General features: G+C 41.6%; 1 protein-coding gene across 4 annotated transcripts in view; it reads right to left on the bottom strand.

The window, feature by feature from the left end:
* Positions 1-3,756: 3,756 nt before the first annotated feature.
* The window catches only part of APAF1 (apoptotic peptidase activating factor 1), a 123,168-nt gene continuing 104,377 nt past the window's right edge, over positions 3,757-22,547 (bottom strand). For all 4 annotated transcript variants that reach the window (XM_070052732.1, XM_070052733.1, XM_070052734.1 and 1 more), the window contains exons 23-27: positions 15,259-15,378; positions 14,487-14,612; positions 12,279-12,404; positions 9,890-10,036; positions 3,757-6,036 (exon numbers count right to left, since the gene is read on the bottom strand). In XM_070052732.1, coding sequence (XP_069908833.1) covers positions 5,890-6,036; positions 9,890-10,036; positions 12,279-12,404; positions 14,487-14,612; positions 15,259-15,378 — 666 coding nt within the window. In that variant the 3' untranslated portion in view covers positions 3,757-5,889. The remainder of the gene's footprint in view (positions 6,037-9,889; positions 10,037-12,278; positions 12,405-14,486; positions 14,613-15,258; positions 15,379-22,547) is intronic.

Genomic DNA, 22,547 nt, shown 5'->3' with positions numbered 1-22,547 from the left:
CTACATCTTACTTTGACAGCCCCATGATATCTTCATGGAGGAAGAGAATGTAGAAAGTGCTGTGAATGTATGGGCACATAGGACTTTTCAGTTATTCAGCAAACATTTATTGAAGTTCTAACTGCATGTCAGCCTATATTGGGCTCTGGTATAAAAGATCTGGCTTTCAAGGAGCTTGCAATCTAATGGAAGACTCCAATAAGTAAACAGACAATTCCAATACAAAGCAAACAAAGACACGACAGAGAAAAGGTAGTGCTACAAGAGGGTAGGGCAAGCTCTGAGAAGATGCAGGATTTTATATGGAGAGGTTCAAACATGATTAAGATGAGCGCTTTAGAAAGATAATGCAGAGGGGAAGGAATGGTGGCGGAGAGAGCATTCGGGAAACTTCCCAAAGGTGATGGAGCCCACATAAGACCAAGGCAAGTTCACTGAGCACTTTCATAGTGCAGTGAGATAAGTACTTCATAAGCACTACCTCACTAAATCCTCAAAACCCTGAGGGAGGAATTAAAACTCATTTTACAGGTAACTGCTGACCCCTTCTTGTTTTCTTATTATCTATTGTTCCCCTTTCCCCCAACAATAAAATATATCTACTTATTGCTCTGTCTGGTGTTCAAAGTAGTGACTGGTATTTGCTCAATGTTCATGGCATACATAGGTGGTTGGGCAAACTGGTACAGGAATTTTCCCAATATCACACGAAGGAATCCACACTCACTGCCTTCACTATACTTACCACACTAAATTGCTATTTTTAGTTTTTGCTGGTTCCTTATCTTACTAACTTCCAGATTGCCCTGGACTCATTCTTAGGGCCTCCTGTCCTTCCTACCTAAACTCACCTCATTACTAACTTCATCCAGTCCTGTGGGTTTAAGTCCCACCAATTCATTGATAACACTTTGGTTTCTAACTGCAGCATGGACTTCTCCCATAAATTCCATACCTTTGTATCCAACCACCTCCTCAACATTTCCACTTGGATTTCTCACAGGCATCTCAAATTACTGCCTCTGAAAACCTGCTCCTTTCATGCTGTCCTCCTCTCAGTTGCTAACAATAATGCTTCCAGCTGCTCAGGCCAAAACCTGGGCATCAATCTTGTCTTGTCTCTCCCACAACCTTTATCCCATCCATCAGCAAATCCTATTAACTCTTCAGAACATATCCAGAATCCAACTTGTCACAACCTCTGGCCAGCTTCATTCTGCCCAGATTATTGCATGAGCTTCTCCTGGATCCCCGTTTCAACTGATTCCCACTGTTGCTCAGACTCCAACGTGGGCTCCCCCATCTCAGCATCAAAGCCAAAATCCTCCCAGTGGTCTAGCAGGCAGTCGTCAGTGCGGCCCTTATTCCTCTCGGCCTCCCTTGCCTCTCACCCTCCCCTACCTTGCTAAGGTTGATTTGTTTCTGAGAGGATTCGTCTGAGAGGAGGAGCGTGGTGTGGGCAAGAGGCACAGAGTCACCACACAGACCCCGGGAGTTGGGTGAAAGCAGGCCTGAAGCAGCAGCCCGCAGACTCATTTATTTCAGTTGCTACAGCTGCTTATATAGCCAAGGCAGCCAATCCGGTCAAGGGGCAGTCTATGCCCTAACCAATCACAGTCTGTTGCCAGTCAGGCTCTGTTGCCAGGTAGTTTCTGAAACCATCCAATCACGGCCTGTTGTCAGTCAGGCTTTGTTGTCATGTGGTTTCCGAAGCCATCCAATCACGGCCTGTTGCCAGGCAGTTTCTGTTGTCAGTGGCCATCTTGGCATGACCTTTTCACCTCCTCATTCCACCACATTTCCCCCTTTGCGTTTATTTTTGAGCAACGGGAGGCATGATTCTTTGCCATACCATTGTTGACCCCGTTTCCATGTGGTCTCCGTACGTAGCTGTGCCTGTTTTAGATTGTCCCCCAGGGGATCTTACCCGTCATTGACTAACAAGCACTCAAAACGAGAGACCACAGGATTGCTTGCTCAGATAGAGGTAGGAATGAGGAATAATGGTAATCAGGAATGGCATGACCGCACACAGGCTGTGGGCCGTTTGAGTGGCTGACCAGAGCTAGTGGGGTATAAAGTAGTAATGGAGTGGCTATGGGCAGTTTCTCGGGGTAGGATGATAGGGCAGGTGCATCTGCTAACAAGGCGGAGTCTCAGTCTTTTTTCAGCTGGTTGGGGTTGGCTGTCAGTTGCAGGCTTGATGTTTCTGGCTGGTACCCAAATGGGCTGTTCCGCGTTCTCTGGAAAGACACAAGCATATCCTCTACCCTTGGTTAGCAGAAGCCTTTTTACAGGCGTTGGAATCCAGGGCCTGAATTTTGCATACACTTCAACATTAATGGCAAACATGCGGGTGGGATGGGGTCTAGCGGCTGCCCTTAGAGCCTGGGGTGCCTGGGGACTGCCACAAATGTGGGGATCCTCACTGGGTGCAGATGGGATGACCTCGCATGGGTTATTGTCTCAAGGTCCTCTAAGTTCATCCCATGGGTATGTGGGCGGTGGCTGACTAGGCACTGCTACATTGTTTGCTACCTTGTTTGCTACTTGTTTGCTGCATTGTTTGTTGCACTGTTTGCTACATTTTTTTTTTTTCACTGTCCGAGTTCTCTCCCCCTAAGTTATCAACTGTTGTCTGTGAGACAGGGACCTGGAGTGTCAGGCTCTTATCACTCACAGATTCACTATGTTTGGTAATCTGCATGGGATTCTGAGAGGGGAGTGCGCCACACCAACTCTAGCCAAGGAGACACCCACAGCACTGCTGCCATAACAAAGCAAATTCCTAGCATCTCAGCGGCTGATGGCATTCTGCAGGGGGTTCCCTACGTTAGACAAATAGACAGTGGTGTATCAGGTCGTACGTATGTCCTGTGCTTAGTGGGGGACTTCCTTGTTTCGTTAGGTCAAGGCCGTTTGCCCACACGGTGTCTCCGGAGCGTCACCTCTCTCAGTGAGGGAAGATGACTTGGTTCTGAATTCTGGGATGATCAGTCCCTTATAAGAATTCGCCGGGCAAACCGAAAGTAAAAGGAGGAGCCGAGAAGCAGCGTATGCTTCTGGGTGGTGTGTGCTAACCTGGGGTCACTTAGACTGAGGACAAGGACAAGGAAAGGGGCATAGGAGGGGGTTCTGTGCTCACCCTCACAGAACCAAACAGCACACAAAACACCGAGGGGCCTACTTGCCAAAATCAAGGAGGGACCTTGCCGAGTACGACATGCTGTCTCTCTCTGTCACATTGGCACGCCAGACAACAGAAACTGCCTGGCAACAGGCCGTGATTGGATGGCTTCGGAAACCACATGCCAACACTACCTCTCTTCTCCAGCCACACTAGCCTCCTTGCTGGTTACGGAACTCACTAGCCCCTTCCACTCTACAGTCAGACTCCAGAGCCCACACCACCCACAGCTGTGACCCTTGCCCTCTATTTACACTGCCTGCTTCACTACAGTTCTTTCTGCCCCAGCTGCAGCAGGACAGGGACTTGGCTCATTCCTGTATCCCGAGGACCTACGGGAATGCCAGGAACAGGAGCGACCTCAGTAAATATTTACTGAATGAATAAATGCATTCTCATTTTCACAGATCTTCCCCAAGCCTGCCACACCAGGCAGCCACCACAATGAGGCAACACTCAGATAATTCTGAGAGAATTTACAGGTAACTGATAAAGCAGACAGAAAAGCTGATAGATATTTAGCCTTCTAATCAACAGTTAAGCGACAAGCAGAGTCTAAAACAAAAATGTTGTTTTTCAAAAATTTTAGAAATTTTATTTGTATAAAAATTTGGTAAATTCATATCTTAAAATATATGTGAAGGCAAAAACAAATCAGGTAAGTTTTACATGAAATACAAAACCAACAGTTTCCAAAACATACAAGACACATAAATGTAAAAAAAATCCAATGTAATTTCTCTTAAGAAAAAATAAAGTAAGGAAAATGCCACAAAACAAAATCCACTTCTTGGCAGATCCCATGAGCTGCCATGAAACTTGCAACTACATCATATTAAGTATTTCTTCTTTCCTTGTGTTATCTTGTTTTTCGTCCCATTTTTCTTTCGAACTTCTTTTTAAGACAAGGGCCAATCAAGACTTTTTAAAAGCTCATGTATTGTTATACTTTAACCAGTACTTAGCTTTTAATTCCAAAAGTCAATATTTAATATTCAGAACTACAGATACGCACCTAAACAATGTAAACAAATTAAAGTATAATTGGAATATGCTAGGCAAAACATAACTATTTACAGAAATATTCTATAAAATTAAGATTTTCACTGATCACATTTGCTTAAATCACATTTGCTTAAATCACATTAAGGCCTATAACCTAGTTTCTTAAGTTAGCACTTAAAAATTAAACAAAAAAATTAACAATGTAAAACATTTTATTCACTATATTTATGGTTCCCTCAATGCTACACAGGAAATCTACATAGGAATATCTAGTCAAATACATCAGGTAAAAAAAAATATATATATATATATAGCCTGGTGGTCCATTCCCCAATTACTAGTAAGTACCACCAACAAAAACAGGTTCACTGCTATGAACTATTAGTGCTAATATGTATTTTATTTATGAGTTCTTATTGTAAATAGAATAACAAAAATCTCGCATTTTGGTTATTTATGGAAACCACATCTATTATTATTTTATCTCCATTGCCCTTAATAATACATTGCAGGTGAAATGTCTAGATTCAAATTTCTATTAAAGTTCCTTATCAGGAAGTAAAAACAGCTGGTTACTGACTCTCGTAAGTTTTTTTCCTGTCAAAAGGTATCTTTCCTGATTAACCCTGGAGGGAATGGGGAAGAGAAAGGGAAGCCAGAAGGGAGAAAAGTCAAGGAAGGAAGGGGAAGAGAAGGGGGACAAGCTGGTTGGAAGTTAAGGGTGACATCCTCCAGGGTCGCAGTGACCCTCTGCAGCTGCACAGAAACCCGAGAATTCTCTGGAAATTCACTAAGAGAAAGAACGGCGATGACAACGCTGTCCATCTAAAGTAAATAGAATTAGAAGAAAGTTATCTTTTACTATTTCACATTTTTATAAAAATATTATTAAAACTTATGGTTAAAATTGGCTCTCCCTATTCCCCCCATAAAATTTTTATTTACTAACATTTAACTATCATGCAACTGCTTTTAAAAAAAAGGATTAGAAAAGGTCAAGTCAATCAGGTAAGAAATCTGGTATGTAAAGCAACAGAGAGAACAGGATGGGGCCCAGAGAGGGCACAGGACTGACATCAGCCAGTGAGAAAAAGGTAGACCAATGGAACTGACTCTCTCCAACACTTAACTTTTGCTTCACATAAAGAATTGTTTAAATCTAAGACTCATTTATTGAGTTAATTAGAGGAAATGTAGCAAATTGTGCACACAGACACAATATTCTTAAAGCAAATTGAAAGAGTGCAAACAAGCTCCAAAATTGTTTTTGGGAGAAGTAGACCTCACATGAGAGAGGTACGTGTGTTCAGAAAGCAGGCCACGGCATCCCTGAGGCACAGCCTGTATAATAACAGTATTAGACTATAGATTGCTTTCAAATTATTCTCATTAATTATGTCAACCAATTTGAGTGCATCAAGAGAGAATTTTACCAACAGTATATAATAAGGTATGTATTTACATTTTCATTTGCATCTCCAGGACAAACTTAATGATAATGATTATGAAAAACAAAATTAAAGGTGTCCATTTGGAAAAAAGTACATCAATATTATTCATAAAGCCACAAACACTTTTGTAATAAATGAACACTGCAAAACAATTCACAGCTTTGTAAAAAGTTGATATATGGAGTTTCATTCCAATTTTTTTCTAATTCAAAATTAGAGTTCAACTTACTTTAATACTTCGTTATTTTACTCTAAAACCTGTAAAATATATAAAATACCAAGATTGTCAACAGTCACATATGTTTTGAAGTCAGGAGACACATGGATTTTCTTAAGACTGGTTCCATTTGTGTAGAAGGTCTGTAAGGATTCCCCAGTGACAACATTCCACCACTGTGCAGAGAAAAATAAAATTCTCGTTAGACTGATAATTGCACTACAGGACAATTTTTAGCACAAGCCAGATCCTTCGTCCTGTCACTTTCCCTCTCCCAAACTGAAGCAAACAGCAGGAAAGAATTTTAAAGTTTAATGCCAAATGTATTATCAATCTGATCAGCATTTCCCAATCAACCATGCAGATGGCCTCATAGCAATGTCAACACTTAACTCCACTGCAAAGCTTACTGGGGAAATGTGCAGCCTGCTTAAGAGCTGTGGACACGAGGTTACCTGGCATCCATTATGGCAGTGGTTCTAAACTGAAATCCCCCATCTGCATGTCTTCCTCCATGGACAAGTACACTGGCTTCCTTTCCCTTCCAATCATGGAATTCACAAAGTTCTAACAATATTTGTATTCATTTACCAAATGGATATAGAATTTGGTAATGAAGAATTTGGTAAATGAAGATTCTATATCCATTTGGTAAATATCCCAGCTACAATGAGGACAACAAACAATGCACATGAACACATTCTGAAAAGGCCTTAGGTACATCAAGATTCCAAGTATTCTCAATTCAGTAACAGTGTCATTCACTTTTGAGTAAAATAACAACATAATCAAGTCTCTTTTGTAGATTACGTTATTTTACAAAAGAGATTTGTCATTTCAGGGAAGTTCCAGGTTAGTGCTGGTTTACCAAAATCAACAGGCTATATTTGTGCCACTTACTGTTACTAACTGTGAACATGAATAGTCAACCCAGTTGTAATCAAGACTGCAGAGGACACACCCCACCCACCTGAGAGAGATCTCTTCAGTTTTCAGTCACTAAGCCTCCTGAGATCACCCAGTGCTACCTCCTCATTTTACAAATAAGGAAACTGGAACACTGAAAGAAGGAAGATGACGTAGCAGGCAGGTGGCAAAGGTAGGACACTTCGTGACTTCCTAATCCGGTGCTCCTCCTTTTCCCTCTATTGAAACATACCACCCCACCTGGAAATTCTACACCAGTCACTGGGCTGAATATGGAGTAAAAGCCAGTGGTACTGTTATAGAAGCTAATACAGAAGATGTTCAGGGACTTGAACCTACTCTTTATGACACTTTAATGGTAAGTACATGTCATGACAAATTTGTCCCAATCTATAAAATGTCCAACACCAAGAATGAACGCTAATGTAAATGGTGGACTTTGGGTGGTTATGATGTGTCAGTGTAGGTCCATCAATTATAACCAATGTACATCTTTCATGAGGGATGATGATAGCGGGGAAAATCATACGTGTAGGGGCAAGAGGAACATGAGAAATCTCTATAATAAGGTAGATAGTATTATCATTATACCCATTTTGCAGATGACAAAATTATGGCATAGGGAGGTTAAGCAATCTTGTGCAAGGTTGCAAAGCTACTGAGTCAGACTCAGGCTTTGAACTCCATCAGTCTGTCCCAAGGCCCACTCTCCTGACTGTTACACTCCGCTGCCCCTGAGTAATGACACAGCTCTATCCATCATCGTGTAGTCCGTACTTCAAACCATCCTCTTCTTTCCCAAGTATGAAATAATGTGACTTTGTTATCATCCTAACAGTATGTACCCTGTAACATAATGTTAAGGAAGCAGCTTTAGCTAATGCTTTAGCTGCATTATTTTTTAACTTCTAACAAATAATTTTGAAAGTTAAGAACTTTTTGGCTACTGGATTCCTATTTTATCTCTCTGGCACTCTATTTAAACAGCTTAGATTCTAAAAGGACTCTTTTCCTTAGCCACTACAGCAGCTGTTCCTCCTCACTTTTAATTTGCTCTGTGGTTTTAGATAGTCTCATTAACAGGCTGGGTCAATGCAGGCTGGGCTATAACATAATTAGTTTAACCAGGCAAGTAATCAAACCAGAAGGTGAAAGCAGGCCTGATCTTCACTTACATATACAGACTAAATATAGAGGCTATCAGTTCTTTCACCCTTAAGACGCAGGCACTAAGGCACAAAAATCTATTCTGCTGCTTCATTTCAAGGTTCTCCAAGAACACTGAAACTCTGGTCACTGAACTTTGTAACAACTAATGAGCTAGACACAATTATGTGATAGCGTTCTATGGGGCCCAGTGACTCGAGGGCATGGTTTCTAGAAGTATGCTGCAAAACTGAGCAAATTTTTGAGCAGACAATATAGTTGAAGAGCTCAGCCTCCAACACAAAGACAGCACTGTCTCTCTAAGCACCATCCCTCTTTACCAAAAGAGGACAAGCAGTGATCATGTCTCAAGATCCCCTCACAGGTGAATAAAGCATAAAAAAGGTGTAGGTTAAAGTAACACTTTATAAACAGGATTGTACTTTCAATGCTACTTTGTAAAGGGATCACAACATACATCCTGTCATTAAGTTAAAATCTGTCCTCTATCTTTTTTATAAGCTAACTTTTATGCTGAGTAAAACTGCAACTCTGAGTCCTCAATATAACTAAAATTTCAAATATTTCTGAACACATATACTGTGTGAGTCAATTAATTAGAATCATCTATTTATTCTCACTATTTTCATTAAGAACAGTATTATGAGATCTTATTTGGGATCTATTTTAGTTAAAAAGCTTTCTACCCCTTTGACAAGCAAATCACTATTCAAAACACTCCTCTCAAGTAGCCCCTTCTGTAGGAAGTTCTGCTAACTGTCCAAATAGGGCTTTTACTCTCCTTTGTGCCTTCGCCACCCCCTCAGTGTCCTACACTTTAGGGGCTTCACTTCTTTATCCTCTGTTTCCACGCAGACTGCAAGATGCTGAAGGGCAGGACCAAGACTTGCACATTATGCCACATGGCAGGCTCTTGGCACAGTGGGTACTTGGCAGTCCTACTGAACAGATGGGTAACTACTAGATGCACCTGAAGAACCACAACACAGTCATGGCTTGGCCTCAGTAGTTACCAGTAAGCTTCCATACGCCAATGAGCTAGAGAAAATGGAGGAGGAAGATGATCTGGGTTTGAGTCTAGGAAAGTCACAACCTCCATGGAAATCAGTTTCCTTATCGGCAAACCAAGGATAATAAAATTTAAGCCTCACAAAGGTGGCTAATGAGATGATGGAAGTGAGGCATTTTGTAAATAATCAAGCGATATACTGCTGCTATTGTCTTTAGTATACCACACATTATGTTTTAAATATATTTAACATAAAATACGTTGTTTTACATAATTTCAAACAAAAACAGTTAACAATGAGTGACATGGAAAATAAAGTTAAACACCACTTCTGCTAGTCATTCTAATCATCTAAGTTTTGTACGCGGCAAAGTGAGAGCTCTGGACTCAGGGCATCCCTAACACTGTCACCAAAGCTTCTCTACAGCATGGGATCAGAACAACTCTTTCATCACTCTGCTGGATTTTGGAGGCCCAGATGAGAAACAGGAAGTAAAGAAAGACTAGAGATGCCGGCGCCGCAGCTCAATAGGCTAATCCTCCATTTGCGGCGCTGGCACACTGGGTTCTAGTCCCAGTCGGGGTGCCGGATTCTGTCCCGGTTGCTCCTCTTCCAGTCCAGCTCTCTGCTGTGGCCTGGGAGTGCAGTGGAGGATGGCCCAAGTGCTTGGGCCCTGCACCCACGTGGGAGACCGGGGGGAGGCACCTGGCTCCTGCCATCGGATCAGCGCGGTGCGCCGGCCACAGCACGCTAGCCACAGCAGCCATTGGGGGGTGAACCAATGGAAAGGGAGGACCTTTCTCTCTGTCTCTCTCTCTCACTGTCCACTCTGCCTGTCAAAAAAAAAAAAAAAAAGACTAGAGAGTAGACTAGAGAGTATAATATAAACTGTTCTTTTCTTTCACAATCTTTGAGGAACTCTTACCTTAAGATATCCTCCAGCAGAGACAAGCATTTTGCTATCTGGAGAAAAGCAAAGATCAGTCACCCAGCCTCCATGGGTGGCAGCTCCCTCTTCTACCGAAACAGGCGCAAACAGATGAAGCAGCTCTCCATTGGAGACATTCCATATCTGCAGCAAAATGACATAATTCATTAAGAAGGTTAGAAAGAAGCTTCCTAGTGTGAACTATATAAACATACCTACTGGGAAGTATTTAGAAATCTTTTTTTAAAAGATTTTTTACTTATTTATTTGACAGGCAGAGTTACAGACAGAGAGAGGGAGAGACAGAGAAAGGTCTTCCATCCATTGGTTCATTCCCCAAATGGCCCAACGGCTAGAGCTGGCCCGATCCAACAAAGTCAGGAGCCAGGAGCTTCTTCCATATTTCCCATGTGGGTGCAGGAACCCAAGCACCTAGGCCATCTTCTGCTGCTTTCCCAGGCCACAGCAGAGAGCTGGATCTGAAGAGGAGCAACTGGGACACTAACTGGAGCCCATATGGAATGCTGGCGCCTCAGGCAGAGGCTTAACCTACTGTGCCACGGCACTGGCCCCATAAATCTTTCTTAAAAAACAAAGAGGCACGCTGGCCTTGTGGCATAGCAGGTAAAACTGCCACCTGTGACGCAATATCCCATAAGGGTGCCAGCTGGTATACCAGCTGCTCTTCTTCCCATCCAGCTCCCTGCTAATAGCTTGGGAAAGTGCAGAAGACAGCCAAGTGCTTGGGTCCCTGCACCCATGTGGGAAACCCAGATGAAACTCCTTGCTCCTGGTTTCATCCTGGCCCAGCCTTGGCCATTGTGGCCATTTGAGAGTGAATCAGCAGATGGAAAATCTGTCTCTCCCTTTCTGTCTCTGTAACTCTGACTTTCAAATAAATAAATGTGTAAAAAATAAAACAAAAAAAATAGCTAGAGCGACTGATTAGAATACTTTTTACATTTACTCAGAATTATGGGAGAAGTAAGGAATAAATATAGAAGGCCTAAACAGGAACTATCACCAAAAGGGGCAGGGGTAGAGGAGTGGCACAAAGAATTCTAGTCCCAGGACTAACACCATGAATGCTGACAGAGTAAGGTTGTGTGTGTGTGTGTGTGTGTGTGTGAATGTGTGTTGTGTATGAAGATTATTTTATTAGACTTTAAAACAACCAAATAATTTACAGATACTAATATTTCCAGTGACACTTAATATGATCAGTGCTCTAAGAAATGCACATCATGGTAAAAAAGAAAAGAAAAAGAAATAGAGGGACAGGCCTAACAGTGAAGAAATCCTGGAGAGCCTGGCTTGGACACCTGGCTCTAGTTACTGACTCCAGCTTTCTGCTAACATAAACAATGGGAAGCAGCAGTGATGGTTCAATTAATTTGTCGCCTCTCACTCACATGAGACCTGGACTGAGCCCCAGCTCCTAGCTTCAGTTGGGGAACAGCCCAACCACTGCAGACATCTGGAGAATGAACTACCAGACTCTCTCTCTCAAATAATTTTTTAAAAAATTTTAAAGAAAAAAAAAAGAGGCAAAAACAACGAAAGAAAATAATCAGAATCATCATTTCCAAATGTCTCCCTAGAAAATCCGAGAGAACCAAATGGAAAAAAAAAAAAAAAAAAAAAAAACCCAGCTCATACACTGGTTGACAAAGCAGCCATCCCAGTGCCCAAACTTTTCCCACTCAACTTCCAACTCTCCCTCCTAACACCACAAAGTCCACTGCTTGCTTTTCCTTGATTTCTGAGCTTTCAGCATATAGTACTATCCGTATTGCAAGGTATTTCCAGACACAAAGACAACAGCATTCCATGCACTGAGGGTAACAAAGTGGACCCTATCTCAACAGAGCCCTTTTGTGTGGGAGGCTCTGTACTGTTTAATTAACAAAGGCAGACAGCCCAAAGAGGACCTCAACAAGTTACACTGTAAAGGGTGATTAATAGGTATAGTGTAAAGGAGATTTTTTTCTTTCAGCACTGAAAACAGCACAATCTACAATTCATTTAAAACCTAGACAATCATTTACAAAATTATGTTCCTCAAATTCTGCCACTAGAAACAACCTTTGGTTCAAGTCCAAGAATTAAGATGAATCATTCTCAAACTAACAGGAGACAATTCAACTGCAAGTAACTAGGGCATTTGCCTCCTCACACATACAGGAAATGCCTCAGTCTAACTGTAAAACAAAACCTTTCTGCAGTCAGGTATGGCTGTGAACACAATGTGCATAAGAAAACAAGCACACCTCAAGTAACCAGAAGCCCAGGCTTGCCTGTCCCATGAACAAAGGTCCCCAGTGTGGTGAAGAGCATTTGTCCATGCTCCCAAAGCACAGTACTCTCATGTCAGCAAACCACCTACCCTGATCTCTCCGTTGTCATCTCCTGTCGCCAGCAGGGAACTGTCCACAGAAAAGGCAGAACAGCGGACGCAGCCATTGTGGCCCCTCAACTCATGAAGAGGGGAAAGGAGTTCAAAAGTCCAAATCTGGAAAGCAATTATGATTGTTTAGGAATGGAAAACACCCTCAAAATAAGCATCTGCAAACCCTGCCTTCAGTGCTACTTAGCCATGGAATCAATCACATGGAAGTTCTAACTCTGATTGTTCATACACTTTGATGAGATATCCAAATTCCAACTTGTAACCTTGTTAATTTTTCTAAGTTTCCCGTTAACTACTTAAGTTAATGCCTGAGAAAGCAGCGGAAGATGGCCCAAGTGTTTGGGGTCCTGCCACCCATGTGGGAGACTGTCGCTCCCCCTCTTCGTGGAGGAACAACACAGGACCCTGCGCTGTTCTTTTGTCTGCTTGGCCCTCCCCGGGTTTGCTGCTGGTTCTTTCCGGGTTGGCTACCAACCCTTCCACCTCCGTGGAAAGGCAGTTCCCCCTGCCACTTTCCCCACTTCCGCGGGGGAGCGGCACACCGCCGGCCGGCTCTCTCGGGGGATGCACAGGTGTTCCCCTTAGATGTTCCCCTTAGATGTTCCTCGTGCATGTTGTCTCTCTCCTCCTTTATAGTCCTCTTCCGCCAATCCCAACTCTGCTACCCACACGCCGAGTACGCTGCTCTCCTCCAATCAGGAGCAGGTCCTACAGTTTATTGGTTGAACTGGAGGCAGCTGTGTAGAAGCTGTTTCTCCCTTCTCAGTGTCATATTGTGGGAGAGCAGATGCATAGAATAAGTCTTAATTCCAGTAACTTAGTCTAGTCCGAGTTGCTCCCAGTTGCTCCCCACAGGAGACCTGGAAGAAACTACTGCCTCCTGGCTTCAGCCTATCCCAGCCCCAGCTGTTGCAGCCATTTGGGGAGTGAACCAGTGAATAGAAGACCTCTTTCTCTGTTTCTCCCTCTCTCTTTCTAACTCTGCCTTTCAAATAAATAAATAAATAAAATCTTTAAAAAGAAAAAAAAAAAAAGAAGATTGATTCAAGGAGGCACAGGTCAAAGGAAGGATGGGAGGACAGTCCGCCAGTGAAGAAGGAAGAGAGTGTGGTCTTACGGGTGGAGACAAGAAGTCTCATTTAAGAGACACTGAGGAGTAATGAACACAGCATGAAAGACAGAATAATGTCCCTGACAACTGCAAGGTCTGTAGTTTGGAAAACTTGACAGATGGTGATGCCATTAACAAAGGTGGATAGGCCGGCGCTGCGGCTCACTAGGCTAATCCTCTGCCTTGCAGCGCCGGCATACCGGGTTCTATTCCCGGTTGGGGCGCTGGATTCTGTCCCAGTTGCCCCTCTTCCAGGCCAGCTCTCTGCTGTGGCCAGGGAGTGCAGTGGAGGATGGCCCAAGTGCTTGGGCCCTGCACCCCATGGAGGCTAATCCTCTGCCTTGCGGCGCCGGCACACCAGGTTCTAGTCCCGGTCAGGGCGCCAGATTCTGTCCCAGTTGCCCCTCTTCCAGGCCAGCTCTCTGCTGTGGCCAGGGAGTGCAGTGGAGGATGGCCCAAGTGCTTGGGCCCTGCACCCCATGGGAGACCAGGAAAAGTACCTGGCTCCTGCCATCGGATCGGCGCGGTGCGCTGGCCGCAGCGTGCCGGCCGCGGCGGCCATTGGAGGGTGAACAAATGGCAAAGGAAGACCTTTCTCTCTGTCTCTCTCACTGTCCACTCTGCCTGTCAAAAAAAATAAAAAATAAATAAATAAAAACAAAAACAAAAAAACAAAGGTGGATAAAAAAGAAGAGAATGGAGTACTCAACGTTAACTAACCAGCAGTCACTAGAATGTGATATTTATAAGCACCAACATACAACTGTATAGAAATTCCCTGTGGATGTTTAATTAATTACAAAATTTCTTCCAATGATTTTAATTATCTATAATATGCAGTAGAGACTCCATTTGATTAGTCATAGGCAAAAATTTAATCCATACAGAGAAATCAGAAATCCTCAATGTCATTCATTTAATCGATTTGACCCCAAATAAATGCCAATGAGCATCCACCAAATGCTCACAAAATATACAGACATGCAGAAACTGTTACTATTCTGTTTGGTACATTATTTGAATTCATAACATAAACAACACTAAGTTTCAGACATTTCAATTGACTGACCTACCTTTGCAGTCTTATCAGCTGAGGTAGATGAAAACTTGGTTGCATCAGGAGAAATATCACAAGAAAGTACAGTGGCCTGGTGACAGACAAAGTCTTTTTCTATTCTTCCAGTAATAATATTCCATACCTTAAAAAAAATTTAGAAGTTGACATTTTTTAATGTATTCTAGTGAAATGCACATTTTGAGATTCAATGCTTGTTTACAGCCCTTGTCTCTTCCATTGAAGAACAGTGTTTTGTTTCTTCATACTATTTATTGGACTCTTACTTAGTACAGGGTTAACTATATGATCATTAAGTAAACTGAAAATAGATCTTTGTAAAAATTAAGAGTAAGAATGGAAGAGGGAAGAGGAAGAAGGGTTGGAGCGTAGGCAGGAGGGAGGGTAAGGATGGGAAGTATTACTATGTTCCTAAATCTTTATATATGAAATTCATGTAACTTAGGTAAATTTTTTCTAAAATTCTGAAATAAAAAAGTTGACATTTTTAAGTATAGTTCATATAAAAGAGCATAATCAGTTATAAAACAAATTTGGAAAACAAGGGCTTTAGCACACTGGCTGTTTTGATCTCTTTAAGTATCCTTTTGTATAAATGCTCATAAACACAGAACAGTCATAGGAGACCACAGTAAACAGAAAACAGGCATGAAAAATTAAAAGATTTAAATCCAGGTAATCACTAACATCCATGTGCTTTTGGTTGCCACAATATAATTATTACAATATCAGAATACTTTTTAACAAAACAAATCTGAGCTTCAAATTACCTTAACTGTTCCATCAAATGACCAAGAAAGTAGTCTTGAATTTTTCAAGAGCCTAAAATCCGTCACAGTTTCCTGATGGGCTTGAAGGAAGACATATTCATCTGTCTGCCAATTCCATACCTGAATGTCAAAGAAATAAATCTGTTATAATCCTCCCCAAGTAACATTCCAATGGGAGGCTGGGAAAGTATGGACTGTCTCATCTGAGGTCTTTTATCCACATGGCATTTCAGAAAAAACAACGATGCATGACAAGGAAGTTTATGGTGTCCACAACTTATAAACAGAAAAGCTGGGGATAATTAACTTGACTAAAAGGGCAAAGTAAAATATTTTTCTTTCTAAATAAAATTTGTTTTTTCAATTGCTTAGAGAACAGTTAATTACCAGAAGATCGGGAAAGCAACAATATGCCCATGAGGTCACCATTTGATTAAATTTTCCAGAGAAAATTATCCAAATCCCAAATCACAGATTTCTGAACCTTCAAGCTGGATAAGTCTGCAGATTCTGGCTCCAACAAAGCCAGCCCTATCGCCTGGGAAGGTCAGCTGACCAAAGCAGTTTAAAATCAGGTCATTTCTACACTTCAGAGATCACAGATCTTAGCTACCCACTTAAAGCAGTCCTCAAAATGACAGGAGAGAGAGAGCATTCATTCTCATATGGAGCTTTAGGACACCAGTAGAGGCAGGAGATTGAAATAATGAGTAACTGGCACAAAATAGCACACAAGCATATCTGAGACACATGAGTGAACAGAAATCACTTCTATGCCAAGTCTATTTAAAGAATTTCTCTTAATTACTACATTAAAGCGTTTATAATTAGTCTTACTAATTCTTGACTTCAAATTAACTTATTTACCAAATATTTAGCACCAATATGTAAGACAAATATGGATCAAACAAAAATCTAGCATTAGAAACCCTAAGAATCTAGCAAAGAAAATGTCCTACCATTAAAAAATCTATAATTAGAAGATATTAATAACAGAGATAAAATTTTGGGGAAATCAAAAAAGCAATTCCTCAGGGAAGATTTGGTGGAGACGGCGCATTTAGAGTACCTGAGGAATGGGTTGGAAGTATGATTCATAAACCGAGAAGGGCAACTCAAACAAAGGTAATCAATGCTGGTGTCAAAGTACAAGATGGGAAAATGTGAAAAGACAATAGGCACCTAGCTCAGGGTTCAACCTAACTGAAGCACAGGATATGCAGAAGTAACAGTAGAGCAAAAAGGCTCGGAAGGTATTTAGAGAAACACCCCAAAGGGCCCAAAGGCAGTCTCCAAAAAAATAAAGACATAGAAAAGTGAGCCCCTAGCAAAGGTATGCCAATCAGTGATATTCTGGGTCTAGTTTCTGATTGGTGAAGATTAAACAGTAGAAACGTCTTTAAGCCTTTTCCTACTAGGCTCCTACAAAATTGTACAAGAATGACACCTTTTATTACCCTTTCTTTACTCTTTATCCAGTGCATTTAGCAGTCACTCTCTCCAACATGGCAAAGCTCTCAGATCTCTCCTTATCTTCTGAGTGCTCACTCACAGAGGCAGGACATCAGAAGCACACTAGCTTATATGCAAGCAAGGAGATTTTAGAAAATTGGAAGTGAGTAATTCTAAAGAGAATGTATTAGAATTTTGAGTATTTTAAAAACCCAATGATAAATGCTGAGGGAAGGAAGGGAAAGAGGCTTTTCTGGCTTCCCAAATCATACCAGAAAATCTGTGTGATTAAGCATAACACACCCTAGACCACTTCCACCAGGAACTTTCTAGCTCCCTTTTCCCATCTTCCAGGATTTACTGGGCTAGAGCATCAGTGGCTACTCTTGACAACCCTTCCTGGTTGACAGACATTGCCAACCCTAGCTGTGTTCAATTCAGTGTTCATTCTTACTGCTGTCCTACATACCAAGAAGCCAGCTTTTGTGAACAAATGTAACAAAGAATTTGACAATCAGTAAAGGATATTAAGAACGACCTTCACAGCTTTTGTTACAGAACTCAGAGGGCTTCCATAGCCTTGGAAACTCATGACTGGAGCATAGGGAGATTACTGATGCCATAGACAGGAGTGTCAATTGGTAAAGTCAACAACAGGAGTCACTGTGCACTTACTCCTCATGTAGGATCTCTGTCCTTAATGTGCTGTGCATTGAGATTTAATGCTATAACGAGTACTCAAATAATATATTTCACTTTGTGTTTCTATGGGGGTGCAAACTGTTGAAATCTTTACTTAATGCATACTAAACTGATCCTCTGTAAAAAAAAAAAAAAAAAAAAAAAAAAAAAAAAAAAAAAAAAAAAAAAGAAAAGAAAAGAAACTATCAACTCCCAACTTGACTCTCACTGGGATTAAACATGACAATAGGTCTGATCTGATTTCATCTTCATTAAAAAAAATCATCTATTATTTTTCACTTTATGTTTCTGTGTGGGAGCAAACTGTTGAAATCCTTACTTAAGGTATACTAAGCTGATCTTCTGTATATTAAGATAATCGAAAATGAATCTTGATGTGAATGGAAGGGGAGAGGGAGTGGGAAAGGGGAGGGTTGTGGGTGGGAGGGACGGTATGGGGGGGAAGCCATAGTAATCCATTATTCGTACTTTGGAAACGTATATTCATTAAATAAAAGTTAAAAAAAAAAAAAAAAAAAAAAAAAAAAAGAACGACCTTCACAGCTTTTGTTACAGAAGCTTTCCAACAAGGCAACGAGAGTGATACTTTTGTTGCTGGCCTCAAATATACTGTGTTAATTGAATCACTTTCAGATAACAGCTAAACTTTCAACTGCATTCAACAAATACGAAGCTGAGTTTGGGAATACATTTACCTTTGTTTTGCAATATACATTGTTGCAATGATATATATATTCTGTACACATTTTTCAGTTATATAAAGAGGATTTAAATTTTTTAAAGAAATTTCTTAGGCCTGTAAGAATCAATAAAGCCTTATATATTGGCTCAGGTGAACATGACTAATACTTGCGCTTTATTTACTTAAAGGTAAAGGACCAAAAACTACAAAGGGAGACCTCAATTTTCATAACTCAAAGTGCTTTAACTTTGACAATACCTTCAGTTCAACAAAGATTTACTGAACATACAAGGCACTGAGGATACAAAATGATTAAAACAAATTTCCATTCAGTCATTTATTAAAAACATTAAAAGGGTCAGCATGGAGAGTAAAGCCACTGAATGTGATGCTGACATCCCATACAGTCACAAGTTCGTGTCTCAGCTGCTCCACTTCAGCTCCAGCTCCCTGCTAATGGCGTGGGAAAAGCAGCAGAGGATGGCTCAGATGTTTGACACCCTGCCACCTACATGGTAGACTCAGGTGAAGCTCCTGGCTTTAGCCAGGCTCAGCTCTGGCTGGTGTAGCCACTTGGGGAGTGAACCAGATGGAAGATCTGTCTCTCTGTCTCTTCTCCTCTCTCTGTAACTCTTTCAAATAAATAAATCTTTTTTTAAAAAAATTAAAAAACTGAAACAAAATCCAACCAGTTACTTATTGGATATATCATTCAAGAGTTGCATTATATCAATGTGTACTCATTAAAACATTGTAAATGTAAAAAATATTGAGCAGAACACAGAAAATAGAATGAAAAACAACTTAATTTATACTTTAAAAATGGATTTTTATTCAAAAATTATTTCTAGAAATTATTTCTCCCTCCATCTGAGAATATTTGAAATCTTCAAGCAGGTCATAAAATCTTATGAATTTAAGTTTTGACAGAAAGGCTATATGGGGGCCAGCACTGTGGCGCAGTGGGTTCTAGTCCTGGCTGCTCCTCTTCTGATCCAGCTCTCTGCTGTGGCCTGGGAAAGCAGAAAAAGATGACCCAGGTCCTTGAGCCCCTGCACCCACTTGGGAGACCCGGAGGAAGCTCCTGGCTCCTGGCTTCAGATCGGCTCAGCTCCAGTCATTGCAGCCATCTGTGGAGTGAACCAGAGGATGGAAGACCTCTCTCTCTGTCTCTACATCTCTCTGTAACTCTTTCAAATAAATAAAATAAATCTTAAAAAAAAAAAAAAAGAAAGAAAGATTATATGGTATACAACATCTCAACAGAATTTCATCAGATACAGATTAGTCTCACCCATTTCAAAGACATCTGGATAGGAAGAAATGTGGCTATTACACTGAGTTTAATGAAGTACTATTATGGAAGCCCATAATTAATAAGTTCTGCACTGAAGGAAAATTTTTTTTTAAGATTTATTTATTTATTTTGAGAGACAGAGTTACACAGAGAGAGAATGAGAGGCAGAGAGAGAGTGTCTTCCATCCGCAGTTCACTCCCCAATTAGCCGCAACAGCCAGAGCTGTGCTGATATCCAAAGCTAGGGGACAGGAGCTTCTTCCGGGTCTCCCATGTGGGTGCAGGGGCCCAAAGACTTGGGCCATCTTCATCTGCCTTCCCAGGCCATAACAGAGAGCTGGATCAGAAGTGAAGGCGCCAAGACTTGAACCGACGCCCATATGGGATGCCAGCACTGTAGGCAGCAGCTTTATCCACTAGGCTACAACACTGGCCCTGCCAAATTTTATTCCAAACATATACCTTTCACAGGACCCACAAAGAGATAACATAAAGAGATATTTTTTTTCTAAAACAGTATGTAATAGCACAATTAATTATTGTCACTAGAAGAAAGATTTACACTAAATAAAAGAATATCCTAACATCTGTTGAAGATACACATTTATCTTCTTTTCTGAAACTACTAAAATGTCAAGTCAAGAGAATGGGAGAGGGTTATGGGGGGGAAAACTGCTATAATCCAAAAGTTGTAATTTTGAAATTTATATTTATTAAATAAAGTTTTTAAAAAAACATGGGAGAGGCCGGCACCGCGGCTCACTAGGCTAATCCTCTGCCTTGCGGTGCCGGCACACCGGGTTCTAGTCCCGGTCGGGGCGCCGGATTCTGTCCCAGTTGCCCCTCTTCCAGGCCAGCTCTCTGCTGTGGCCAGGGAGTGCAGTGGAGGATGGCCCAAGTGCTTGGGCCCTGCACCCCATGGGAGACCAGGATAAGTACCTGGCTCCTGCCATCGGATCAGCGCGGTGCGTCGGCCACAGCGGCCATTGGAGGATGAACCAATGGCAAAAAGGAAGACCTTTCTCTCTGTCTCTCTCTCTCACTGTCCACTCTGCCTGTCAAAAAAAAAAAAAAAAAAAATGGGAGAAGAGATAACAGCAAAATGTTGGGAGCTAGGAAGCAGGAGAATGGTAACTGACTCACAGAACCAAGAAATCAGAATCTAAAAGTGTTAAAGAAAGTCAAAAGCAACAAAATTGAGAGTAAAAGTTCCCAAAACATTCATGACTTGGACATACTAGGAACATCCAGAGGTGAGACTGAAGGGGACCTAAGAACAGAAGTGTTAGGGGTTGTAGGAAAACAGCAGCAGTACAGGTACATTTCAATCTCCCTAGAGCTCTCCATTAAAAATAGACACAGCAACTAGAATAGCTAAACCAAAAGTTCACAAACATGTCCAACAAGATCATGTTAAGGGACAAAGTATTCCCATAAATCCCCGATACAAGTGGATGGGAACAGAAAACTGGTTAACAGCAAGTGTTTGGTAAGAAGCAGAGAATCCCCAAACAGCCCACTGGCATTCACTGGACAGTGCAGTGGACCAACTAGAAAAGAACAGCAGAAATTGAGTGCCAGAAGACTGTTGCACAATCCAGAGGGCTCTGTAAATTATCAGAATTAACTAAGAGAATTCATTGTACAATGAGAAGAAATCAGTGAGAATAGCATCTAAATGTAAACCAGCAACGATGGCAACAAAGGAAAGAGAAGATCCAATAAATGATGGTGCAGATACCTCACCAAACAAGATGGTGTTTCTAATGCTTTATAAAAACAATAAGAGAAGGAGCTATGGAGCTGTGAAGCTAGAAATGACGGACATCCTCACTCCTGCAAAGAGCTCAGGAAAACTGATTGCATGTTATTAAAAAAAAAAAAAAAAAAAAAAAAAAAAACACAGAAAGAAAAGAATCATAAAATCATTGCAAAATCCCTAAGTTAACTATGAGAAAATGAAAAAGGAATAAAGTACAGAACAATGCTCCTACAAACAGGGAAAGCCAACAGCAGAATTTCTGGATTAAAGAGCACCAAAACAATTTACAGTAAAATTACAGTTTTGGGAACAGGAGATCAAGTGAAGATTTACATCTTAAATGTTGAGATCCAACCTCTACTCCCAGTTCTCTTCCCTCTCTGAACTCTGAGAATCTGTCAGACAGATTTATCCTCCAGACAGGAGACAAGATTCTTCTCTAGGTAACTCATAGAGGTATTCTTATCTCAAACAAATTGACCCAAAGTTACACAGAATGGCTCTTTACCCAGATCACCTCTCAGAGAAGGTCTCCATCAATATACAGGATTTTTTTGTTTGTTTATTTGTTTTTAATCTGACAGAGTTAGACACTGAGAGAGAGACAGAGAGAAAGGTCTTCTTTCCATTGGTTCACCCCCCAAATGGCCGCTACAGGCAGAGCTACGCCGATCTGAAGCCGGAGTCAGGTGCTTCTTCCTGGTCTCCCTCACGGGCGCAGGGGCCCAAGCACTTGGGCCATCCTCCACTGCCCTCCAGGGCCACAGCAGAGAGCTGGACTGGAAGAGGAGCTAGAACCTGGTGCCCATATGGGATGCCGGCGCCACAGGCGGAGGATTAGCCAAGTGAGCCACGGCACCGGCCCCCAACACACAGGGTTTTCAATCAATCTTTTGATAACCAGGTCTGAAGTCAATGATCACTACACAGCTAAGGAGGCCCTTAAAATAAAAGGCCAAGGGCTGGCATTGTGGCATTGTGGCATGGTGGGTAAAGCTGCCACCTGCAATGCCATATAAGAGCTAGTTCATGTCCCCACTGCTCCACTCTCAATCCAGCTCCCTACTGATGGCCTGGGAAAAGCAGTAGATGGCCTAAATGCTTGGGCCCCTGCCATCCACACAGGAGACCCGGAAGAAGCTCCCGACTCCTGGCTTCAGCCCAGCCGAGCCCCAGCCATGCAGCCATCCAGGGAGTGAACCGGCAGATGGAAGATTTCTCTCTCTGTCTCTACCTCTCTCTGTAACTCTCAAATAAATAAAATAAATCTTAAAAAAAAAGCAGTAAATAATTTTTAAAGAATATATGATAAAGCCTTAGATTCCATATCCATAAACCTTAATTATGGCAAACTATTCTCTTTTTCATACTATGATAAACATTTCATTCCTATG

Source organism: Oryctolagus cuniculus, chromosome 11 (genome assembly GCF_964237555.1).
Source record: "Oryctolagus cuniculus chromosome 11, mOryCun1.1, whole genome shotgun sequence".
Taxonomy (NCBI): domain Eukaryota; kingdom Metazoa; phylum Chordata; class Mammalia; order Lagomorpha; family Leporidae; genus Oryctolagus; species Oryctolagus cuniculus.
This window is presented reverse-complemented; position numbering and strand designations above follow the sequence as displayed.